Here is a 12,126-nt window from a genome sequence, read left to right on the forward strand (position 1 = left end):
AAAAGGGGAGGAGCAGAGAAGACAGGGTCAAACAGCCTTTTTACACAATGCGCAGGATTAACCCCTTAGGCTCAACCGTGAGTATAGCAAGCGTGCTTTACTGCATATGCAGACTGATTTTACTGTTGTGGATTTAGTAACACTTAGTAATAGTGATTAAGTAGTGATTTCGGGCACATTCTCACATGGTTCTTCAAAAATAATAATATACATATATGGCATAGAATTTGAGGATTTAAAAAAAAAAAAAAACAAACACATTAACCTTCTGACTGTTACTATCTATACTGTACTTCACATATGTATTTTTAAAATGTATGTAGAGCCATCGTACAGAGTTTTTAAACAAAAAAAAAAAAATCAGCTGTGGGAACAGCCTGGATTAGATAGTCTGCAATGTAAGGCTGATGTACTTTCGTTTGTCTTATACTGTAGCTCCAAAACAAACTTGAAAGCTGATTGGATTTTATACACAGCCGCCCCAGATTTTGCCCTCTCCAGTTTTAGTAAATCAACCCCTTTGCCTTTGGGCAGGAACCTCCTTTAAAGTGGATGTAAACTTTTATTCATGAAATTTAAGCTGGGCACATATATCTGTAGTGTTTTCTTCTCTCTCCAAAGCCCTAAGTCCTGTGTCTTTCTGCTGTTTTGTTCCTCTGTTATCAGCATGATAACTTCTGACAAGTTCTCAGACAACGGAGATAAAACCAGCCTGAAATTTGTGTCGGGGTGGGTGCTATGAATAGACTAGCAGAAATAAACAAAGGGGAGAGGTGTCTCTAAGTGTAGGAGTAAAATCAATTTATTTAGAACTATACAAAAGGCAATTCACATGTATGTGGAATAAAACAGGCACATCTGTAGTGTTTGATATCCCAAAGGATGTCATCAGTAGACGTCGGGTCCCTCCACTGACGGTGCTGCGTCTCAGTGGAATCCCCGCTGGTCACCGCTGATGGAAAAGTGGGCCGTGCGGTGAACGGTCCCAGAGCGAGGCTTGGTGCACAGGTTGCTGGGCGATGTGGGGCAATGACATTAATTGCTTGACAAAGGAGCGCGGCCGCCATAACATTCGCAGTGTGCATGCTCGGAAACGCATCGCACTCCAGTGATATAATTGCCCCATGCCACATAGCCACCTGCGCACCAAGCCTCGCTCTAGGACCGGTAACCTTGCAGCCGAATTTTCCATCAGCGGTGACCAGCAGGGATATCACTACCACGCAGCGCTGTCACCGGAGGGACCCGACGTCTACTGATGACATTCTTTGGGATATCAAACACTATAGATGTGCCTGTTTTATTCCACATACATGTGAGTTGCCATTTGTATGGTTCTAAATAAATAGTTTTTACTCCTACACTTGGAGGCGTCTCTCCCCTTTGTTTATTTCAGCTTAGCTGGAATCTGGCTTCTATTCCTACGTTGGTGACAGCCCTTAGTGAACAAACTTTCAAAAATGATTTACTCTTATGTCATATGGATATTTTAATGGACTTCTTTTATACCCATGGGTTTAATGTGAACAAATAGTGTTTGCGCCTTTTCCTTGTATTGTTCAAATAGATTAGCAGAGAGCTTGTCTTGTCACAGCAGAGCTCTGCACATTCCTTCCTTCCTCTAAATAGTATGGTAGTTAATTGCGCTAATATTATCCTCTTATTACCATTATAATTAGTGATGAATTATAAAAACTATCCTTCTAGAAACACCTCCAAATGCTCCTAATAATCTGAAAAATTCTTATAAAATTTAAAGTATATAAATCAAGCTTATCCCTCCATTATAAACGTGATGTGCTCATAAAAAATGCATGAGTAATAAAACCTAATATATATGCACGTGCTCTAAAACATATCTGCTGCTTAAAAAAATAAATATATATATGAAAAAGTCAGGTGGCAGTGACGTAACGCGTAGGAGGAGCCTGTGACGTCCCCAGCATCTGCAGTGTGTGAGTAAGTGGTGGTGGATGAAGTGCCTCACCGCTGAGCTCTTTGCAGCTGATCAATACAAACGCGATTTTACCTAGAAGAGTATGTGAGTGAAACGTCTTTTAATCTGATACATAGCATCCAATTGTTTTTTAATCTCTGCGCAATGGATATATACATTTTTTTTTCTTTGCATGTCCGGGATTTGAGTGGAGGAGGGGAGTATAACTAAAACTAAAGAAGAAGTGAAAGAAGTGAAAGTAAAAATTCCTTTTCTTGACACTATTTAATTTCAATTTTGTTACACTATAACCGGCACGGATTGGTCTTGTTATAAACACCTGATGGATTTTGAGCACTTTACATTAAGGACTTTTTAGGAAAAGAAATTTATCTTTGCAAATTGTTATTTATTTGTATTTGGTAAAATTTATGTGGCATGATATACACTTATATATATGTGTATATCATGCCACGTAAATTTTACCAAATACAAATAAATAACAATGTGCAAAGATACATTTCTTTTCCTAAAAAATCCTTAATGTAAAGTGCTCAAAATCCATCAGGTGTTTATAACAAGACCAATCCGTGCCGGTTATAGTGTAACAAAATTGAAATTAAATAGTGTCAAGAAAAGGAATTTTTTACTTTCACTTCTTTCACTTCTTCTTTAGTTTTAGTTATACTCCCCTCCTCCACTCAAATCCCAGACATGCAAAGAAAAAATGTATATATCCATTGCGCAGAGATTAAAAAACAATTGGATGCTATGTATCAGATTAAAGACGTTTCACTCACATACTCTTCTAGGTAAAATCGCGTTTGTATTGATCAGCTGCAAAGAGCTCAGCGGTGAGGCACTTCATCCACCACCACTTACTCACACACTGCAGATGCTGGGGACGTCGCAGGCTCCTCCTACGCGTTACGTCACTGCCACGTGACTTTTTCATATATATATTTATTTTTTTAAGCAGCAGATATGTTTTAGAGCACGTGCATATATATTAGGTTTTATTACTCATGCATTTTTTATGATCACATCACGTTTATAATGGAGGGATAAGCTTGATTTATATTATACTTTAAATTTTATAAGAATTTTTCAGATTATTAAGAGCATTTGGAGGTGTTTCTAGAAGGATAGTTTTTATAATTCATCACTAATTGTAATGGTAATAAGAGGATAATATTAGCGCAATTAACTACCATACTATTTATTGATTCTATCACTTATTTTAGTTGCAGCTATATTATTTGGTCATCTCATATTAACCATTGGGTTTCCGCAGTAGTAGTTTTAACCACGTCAGCGCTTGAGCCTTTTTTATCCTTCCTTCCTCTGCCTATGTGGAGGGGGGGTGTGCCTTTCCTCCAATCAGCTGTCAAACAGTGTATGCCAAGAATCCACTCCTACTGCTGAATGAGGAAGTAAAAATTCTAACACGATGTTAGAATTCTAAATATAGCAAGCTGAAGACAGCAGATATGCATGTAAAACTTATGTAGGGAGATTTGTTTACATCTCTGTGTATCATATGAGGCTGTTCATTTCACTGGGTGAGGGTTTACATCCACTTTAACCACTTTCCAACCAGCAGCGCGAGCCGTCATAGCTGTACGTCGGCTCTTTAAGCACAGCGTGTTCCCGGAGCTGATGCGTGTGCCTGATGGGTGTGATGACCGCTCGTGACCTGTAATCGCTTGTGACAGAACGAGAACCAGGATCTGTGTTTGTAAACACACAAATCCCGGTTCTGTCAGGGGAGAGGAGACAGATCGCCTGTTCCTACTAAGTAGGAACAACGATCTGTCTCCTCCTCTAGTCAGCCACATTCCCCCCACAGTTAGAAACATACATAGGGAACACAGTTAATACCTTGCTTGCGCCCTAGTGTTAACCCCTTCCATGCCAGTGACATTTATACAGTAATCCGTGGCTATTTTTAGCTCTGATTGCTGTATAAATGTCACTGGTCCCAAAAAAGTGTCAAAAGTGTCCGATGTGTCCATCACAATGTTGCAGTCCTGAAAAAAATCACAGATCACCGCCATTACTAGTATAAAAATAATAATAAAAATGCCATATCAATATACGCTTATTACGATTTTAATTTTTTACCCAAATTATGTAGAATACATATCGGCCTAAACTGATGAAGAAATATTTTTTTTTTGGATATTTTTTATAGCAAAAGGTACAAAATATTGTGTGGTAGTTGTGGGTGTTTTTTTTTTTTTTTTTTTCCAAAATTGTCGCTCTCCTTCTTCTTCTTCTTCTTTTTTTTTTTTTTTTTTTTTTTTTTTTTGTTTACAGCGCAAAAAAAAAATGCAGAGGTGATTAATTACCACCAAAAGAAATCTCTATTTGTGGGGAAAAAAGGACATTTTTGTTTGGGTACAATGTCGCACGACCGCGCAATTGTCAGTTAAAGCGATGCAGTGCCGTATCGCAAAAAATGGACTGGTCAGGAAGGGGGCTAATCCTTCCGAGGCTGAAGTGGTTAATGAAGACCAGTTAGTGCTGCTCTCTCTCCTTGTGTAGGGTGACTGGTCTTGTCTCCGCCCCTCCTGTAGTGTTCTGCAGGCAGTCTATAGTGGGTGGGACCTGCAGGGTCCCTCCCACAACTCTGCTCTCTGCACGGACTTTTGTACAGCACCCTGATGATGTCACTGTTACTTTTTATATGGTAATATCTGGGCCTGCTAAGATATTTGGTGCGCACAATATAGATTTATAACCTGTGTGACTAATAAGGAATGGATTTTTATGAAAGTTTTCATGCCTGGGATTCAGCTTCAACTTTAATAGACGTTGGCTATATACAGATGGCTCTTGCAGCAAATGAAGAACCCCATTTTTCATACAATAGATTTTTGGAGCCAGACCTGGAAAATTCTGTTATATTGAAATCCTCATTTACTTGGTACACTACACAACTAGTTGATTTTTGTGGCATCACAGTACATTAATGCAGAAGGAACGTGAAGCAGAGGAAATGGCTAGCAACTGGATGAGCTTGTGTATACAATAAATCCCTGTCTTGTTCAAAGCGGAGCCTTTGTTCATCGCTAACAATATACGCAATGAATTTCCTCTTTTATTGTTCATGGCATATACAGCTTGTTTTGATAATAATGAACACACCTGCTTATTAATCTCTTCTTTAGATAATATAAAGCCTGAATCACTTGTGGGCATTCAGTTTAATAGTGCTTTGTTTTTATAGGCAGCTCCATCTTTGTTCTTTGCAGACAACAGCGTACAATGCTTCGTGTGTTATTAGGTCTTCTCTGAAACCCATCAAATTATCTGCTGCTTTATTATCTAATATTCAGATTTGTAAAGGAAGCGTGGACTCTATGACTTACCATATTACTTTACCTGACGTCTTCATTTAGGCTTTAATAAACGATGCTATGGAAATAAAATGACATGTCAACAGACTAAAAGCACCAGATAGCACATTATATTGATAAATAGAGTCTGAAAAGTATTGTTTTGTCTACTTTTCTATTATATTGTCGTGGCTTATCATTTTTACAGCCAGAAGGCCTCACATTTCTTACTAGACATGTGCACTGCCAAAAAAAGTTTTTGTTTTAGTTTAATTTGTTTTTGGGTTTTTTTTTTTTTCGTTTTTCGGGTCATTCGTTATGATCGCAGTTCGTAAATTCGTACCGAAAACTTGAAAATCTGAAATAACTAACTATTAAATTATAGGTATTTGTAATTTCCTTTCAAATTTGGCTGTTAGTGAACATAACGAATACGAATTTATCCAAAGTTAGGAATTATCCTAAATTAATGAATGCCGCATCTAAACAAATGGAACAGAACAAATTAATAATAAATGGAAATAAAAATACTTTTTATTAATAATAATAATAATAATAATATTATTAATTCATTACATTACATTTGTTTTGATACGGCATTCATTATTTCGGCTAATTCGTAACTTTGGATAAATGTGTATTCGTTACGTTCACTAACAGCCATATTTGAAAGGAAATTTCAATACCTATAATTTACCTAGTTGCCTCCCGCCCACCATCAAATGACAACGGGGCGGTGCGGCTGTCATTCTGGGACGCCGTCATCCGACGGCGTCCCAGAATGGTAGCACAGCGCGGCGATCTCCTCCGCGCCGTGTTGCTAGGACACAGCATGACCCCCATCTCTGTAAAGAACCACGTCCGCGGTGACACAGAGCCGGTCACATGTAAACACGGAGATGCCGGTAATCGGCGCTCCTCGCCTCACACCGACAGAGTGTGTGGCGAGGAGAGTCGATCAGCGGCATCTTCTCACAGGAGACATCTACACATGTAATCAGGGCACTGATCATCCGTGCCCTGATTGTAATAGCGACACCAGTGCCACAAATCAGTGCCACCAATCAGTGCCCATTAGTGATGCCAGTTCGTGCTGGCTATCAGTCCCGCATATCAGTGCTGCCCATCACTGCTGTCCATCAGTGTCGCCTATCAGTGCCCATAAGTGTGGCATATTAGTGCCACCTAATCAGCGCACATCAGTGAAGGAGAAAAATTACTTAATTACAAAATTTACTGACAGAAACTAAGTAAAAAAAAAAAAATATTTTTCAAATTTTTTGGTCCTTCTTTTTTTTCTTAGTAAAAAATAAAAAACCCAGCAGGGATTAAAAACCACCAAAAGAAAGCTCTATTTGTGTGAAGAAAATGATACAAATTTCATCTGGGTACAGTGTAGCATGACCGCGCAATTGTCATTCAAACTGCAACAGCATTGAAAGCTGGAAAATGGCCTGGGCAGGAAGGGGGCGTAAGTGCCTGTTAGGGAAGTGGTTAATAGTTAGTAATAGTTAAGCTATTATTAGTTAATTAATATTTCAGATTTCCAAATTTTTGAATTTCTAAAATTTATGAATGTGCGAATATTTGAATTTATGAATATTCGGAAAAACTTGTTTAAACGGGTTTTCCTTAATTCGGATATTTCCGAATTAACGAATTTGTCGAAATTTGTTGAAAAACAAATTCGGAACTAAACTAATTGCACATGTCTATTTCTTACTGATACTTGGAAGAAGGCTTTAGTTTGGATGTGAAATTACCAGACCAACTATAGCCTCATAATTGCAAAGAGCCTCTTAATAAAATTGTAATATTTGCAGCTGTCAATATTCGTATTTATTTATTAGGTACACCTTGCTAGTACCAGGTTGGACCCCCTTTTGCCTTCATAACTGCCTTAATTCTCTGGCATAGATTCAACAAGGTGTTGGAATGTACAGAGATTTTGGTCCATATTGACATGATAGCATCACGCAGTTGCTGCAGGTTTGTCAGCCGCACATCCATGATGTGAATCTCCCGTTCCACCACATCCCAGAGCTGCTCTATTGGATGAGATCTGTTGACTGTGGAGGCCCTTGGAGTACAGTGACCTCATTGTCATGTTCAAGAAACCAGTTTAAGATGATTTCAGGTTTATGGCATGGTGCATTATCCTGTTGGAAGTAGTCATAAAGGGATGGACATGGTCAGCAACAATACTCAGGTAGACTGCGGCATTTAAACAATGCTCAATTGGTACTAAGGAGCCCGAAGTGTGCCAAGAAAATATCTCGTACACCATTACACTACCACCACCAGCCTGCACCGTTGATACAAGGCAGGATGGATCCATGCTTTTATGTTGTTTACCCCAAATTCTGACTCTACCATCTGAATGTCCCAGCTGAAATTGAGACTCATCAGACCTGGCAACGTTTATCCAATCTTCTATTGTCCAATTTTGGTGAGCCTGTACAAATTGTAGCCTCAGTTTCCTGTTCTTATCTAATAGGAGTGGCACCCGGTGTGGTCTTCTGCTGCTGTAGCCCATCTGCTTCAAGTTTCGATGTGTTGTGCATTCAGAGATGGTATTCTGCATACCTTGGTTGTAACGAGTGGTTATTTGTTGCCTATCTATCATCTTGAACCAGTCTACCCATTCTCCTCTGACCTCTGCCATCGACAAGGCATCTTCAGCCACACAACTGCCGCTCCACTGGATAGTTTCTCTTTTTCTGACCATTCTCTGTAAATCCTAGAGATGGTTGTGTGTGAAGATCCTAGTAGATCAGCAGTTTTTTAAAATATTCAGACCAGCCCATCTGACACCAACAACAATGCCACGTTCAAAGTCACCTAAAGTGTTACTAGACCCAGAACCCTGCATTTCACTATATCTGGTCTCCCACAGTACACAGAACATGGAAAAGCAATATTTTAGTAAATATAAACTGCTAAATACCTTTTCTCATCAGCAGTTAAATCAGTCTTTCCTATGAGACAGCAAGACCCCTAACCCTTTGTCTAGAGCAGTGGTTCTTAACGCCTGTCCTCAGGACTCACTAACAGGCCAGATTTTATGTATTACCTTGGGGAGATGCAGACTAGAATACTGCAATCACTGAGCAGCAAATGATATCACCTGTGATGTATTTCAGTTATCCTCCAACCTGGCTTGTTAGTGCGTCCTGAGGACAGGAGTTGAGAACCACTGGTCTAGACAGTGCTGATTGGCCCTGTGCTGATCACATGCTCCCAAGAAAAAAAAAAAACTCTCCAGCAATACACACCAAACTGAGCATGTGCAGCCTGACTCCATGAACTCTGTGTTATCAGGAATTTATTAGGGGACAGTGGAAAGAGGGGAGGATCAGAGAAGACAGGGTCAAACAGCCATTTTACACAATGAGGAGGATTAAACCCTTAGGTTCCACAGTGAGTATAACAAGCATGCATTACTGCATATACAGACTGATTATTTGAGTTTAGTAACACTTTAAATCCCCTTTCTTCCCAATTCGGAGGCTCAGTTTGAACTTCAGCAAGTCATCTTCACCACGTCTAGATGCCTAAAACCATTGAGTTTCTGCCATGTGGTTGGCTGATTTAGCAATTTGTTTTACCAAGCAATTGAACAAGTGTACTTAATAAAGTGGCTGGTGTCTGTATGTAAAAAGCAGTGCTTTCTGCAGTAAAAAATAATTACAACTAATATAATTTAAAGCATTTGGTCCTCACCTGTCTATATTTTACATTGCTTGTCCTGTGGGCCCCGACCCAGAGAGTAGCCTTTACACAGGAAAAATGCTTCCAAAACACAGTGCATTGGATGCTTTTCTGTGTCCAGCAATGAGAGCATGTAGCCCAAAACTGGGCACACTTGGCAATACCATAACAAAGCATAGCTACAGTCCTGTAGAATCTCTTAGATTGTAAACTTGCAGGAGCATGACCCTACTAACCATCTTGCATTGAATTGTATTGTTGCTTTATTGTCTCCCTTTATATTGTAAAGCGCTGTGCAAACTGTTGGCGCTATATAAATCCTGTATAATAATAAATGATAAGGACCTGAAAGCCTTAGGAAAAAAATATTATACTTATCTTCAGAGAAGCAGTTTCAAAGATGTTGGGTGCAGGGCAAGATATAGTGGCCAGTTTTGGTCACACAAAGTGCAACTTTGCCACATTGGTTTGACAGTGTTGCCAGCGGTATGACAGAGGAGTGCACTGAGCAGATTTGAAGTCTTAAAGTAGTTGTAAACCCGTGGTTCTCAACTCCAGTCCTCAGGACCCACCACCAGGCCAGATTTTATGTATTACCTTGGGGAGATGCAGACAAGAATACTGCAATCACTGAGCAGCAAATGATATCACCTGTGATGTATTTTAGCTATCTTGCAAACCTGGCCTGTTAGTGGGTCCTGAGGACCGGAGTTAAGAACCACTGTTGTAAACCCTCTCACATAACCAGTGAAATGAATAGCCTCAGGTGATGCACAGAGATTAAACAAATCCTCCTACATAGGTTTTACTTGTTTATCTGCAGTCTTCTTCCTTCTGCATCTGTGAGGAGTACAGAGGAGGGGGTGGAGAGCTGCAGTTACAGCTCTTATACACTGTGTGAGAGCCGATTGGAGGAAAGGGACCCCCCCCCTCCCCTCCACATAGACAGCCAAGGGACATGCACAGCTGTATTCTGAATAGACAAGCTCTGTGCTGATCTCCCTCCCAACACAAATGTTATCTCATCTGTTGGGAAAAATTCTCAGAAGTGACTCATGCTGATAACAGAGGAACGGAGCACCAGAAAGAAAACACACTTAGAGCTTTGGAGAGAGACCAGTAAACACTACAGATGTATGTGTTTTGTTCACATTTCATGACTAAGGTTTACAACCAATTTAAAGAATCCATCCTGAAAAAGACAGGCCAAGGATTACATGACTGAACATAGTAGATACATGACACTAGTTCTAATTTTTCTGCCGTGTTTTTCAGGTCATCTGGTACTTGGTGGCTGGAAGAAGCAAACTAGGACCGTAACAGGGCTAATTCTTCAAAAACACTCACCTATATAACTTTTGTAGCATCTGCAGCCCAAACTACCAACTTACTTTTTTTTGTTAATACCATAAATGGACCCACCAGTCTTAAATGCTCTGGGTCCCATGGCTAACCCACAAGCTGTAGATTGTAATTATCTTTTATTATTAAAACTCCTTCAATAATCTGTTTACCCTTTTTTGTTGCTTTTCAAGTACTGATTTATGTGCTGATATTGTAGACAAACAGGTTTTACAATAACATTGCAGTACAAGAAACAAAAGTGCAAACTGCAGTATCCATAGCAGTTACACTGAATCTATCTTGTATTAGTCAAGTGTCAGTAAAGTAGAAATCTAGTTGGTTGCTATAGATCACTACAGTTTGTGCTTAGATTTCGGCTCTGTTCATTAAAGGGATACTCTGTACAGTTTCCCTTTCAGGGCAAAGTGAGAATGTCGGCAATTGGGTCTCCCAACCCACTGTTACTCACTTAGCCCTGTTCCTCTGCCGCTCCTTCCTCTGTCAGGGTCAACATCAAAAGCCTCAGTGGCAACTGATCTCATGCACTAAAGGAAATGGTGGCATCACTCCTTTGGTTATACCACAGTACTCAGGTCTAGAAATTGGCTGCTAGACCCAAGCACCCTCCACATGGGTGAAGGTTACATGTTCTCCCATACTTCCAAGCACTGGGTATTGCTGCTGGCTACAATGGAAACCGGTGAGGCAGGGGAGCACTGGCAACATAAGTTGCGGGGGTGGGGGCTTTTCCCTGAATTTCTTTAAATAAAGTTGTTGATGTAGTGAAGGTACAAAACAATAAAAGGACTGGATTCCACAAAGGCATCCATATTGTGAAATTGATACTTTAACATGTTGCATAATGATATTATTTTTGTAAGTGCTTAATTGTGGACCGAACCTTTAAGTCATATTGTTTACTCTTTTCCTTTTCTTAGTGATCGGGTATGGTTCTGGGTGTCTGATAGAAGTTCACCATTGTGAGAATGCCAAGCAACTTCTTAAAATTTAGTTCTTCAAGTATGGAATCGGAGTTCCATAACCGTAGTGACTTTGAACGAAATGGAAGTTTTGATAGTCAAGGCAGTCACCATTCCAGAACCAGGAGCTTCAATATGGTAAGACCTTTATATCTGAAACCATATGCATTTAGGCACGGCTTTTTTTTCAGCGGGAACGCGGGGGGAATGCAGATCCGGCACCTCCACTGAGTGTATGTAATGGCAAGGAGTTCTGGGTTGTGCTACAGTATCTTTTGATTCTGGCTGCTGATGGATCTATTGTTGCTGGAGGGTTGATTGCTTCTGGGGGGGGGGGTCTATTGTTAGTGGTGGGGGATCTATTGTTGCTGGGCGGGTCTTATGTTGCTGGGGGGTCAGTTGTCGCTGGGAGGGATCTACTGTTGAGGGAGCAGTCTATTATAGCTGGCTGGTAGAGGGTCTATTGTTGTAGGTGGTCCATTGTTGCAGGGGGGGGGGATCTACTGTTGCTGGTAGAGGGTCTATTGTTGTTGGCTGTGGGGGGTCTATTTTACTGCTTTTCTTGTTATCAATAACAAATTCCATACACATTACTTAGTACCACAAATGTTACTTGGTTCTGTATTCTCTAAAAGGGGCAGTGCTGGGAGTTGGGTAGGGGGTGGAACCAAGAACTGGTGCTCAGAGGTAGGTAGGGGCAAAGACAATGGGTAACTCCCAGAAGGGGGAGTTTCTGCACCTATTCTCTGAGAAAAAAAGCCCTGCATTTAGATCATGATTGGTTATGTGTTTAACTCAGTGTTTCTCAACTCCA

At 40.2% G+C, this 12,126-nt stretch overlaps 1 protein-coding gene across 3 annotated transcripts in view; it reads left to right on the forward strand.

Moving 5' to 3' along the window:
* PROSER2 (proline and serine rich 2) overlaps positions 1 to 12,126 on the forward strand; it is a 55,355-nt gene that overhangs the window by 14,020 nt on the left and 29,209 nt on the right. For all 3 annotated transcript variants that reach the window (XM_073619489.1, XM_073619491.1, XM_073619490.1), the window contains one exon: positions 11,271 to 11,450. In XM_073619489.1, the coding sequence (XP_073475590.1) occupies positions 11,319 to 11,450 (132 nt within the window). In that variant the 5' untranslated portion in view covers positions 11,271 to 11,318. The remainder of the gene's footprint in view (positions 1 to 11,270; positions 11,451 to 12,126) is intronic.

This window comes from Aquarana catesbeiana, linkage group LG03, assembly GCF_042186555.1.
Source record: "Aquarana catesbeiana isolate 2022-GZ linkage group LG03, ASM4218655v1, whole genome shotgun sequence".
In the NCBI taxonomy this organism is placed as follows: Eukaryota; Metazoa; Chordata; class Amphibia; order Anura; family Ranidae; genus Aquarana; species Aquarana catesbeiana.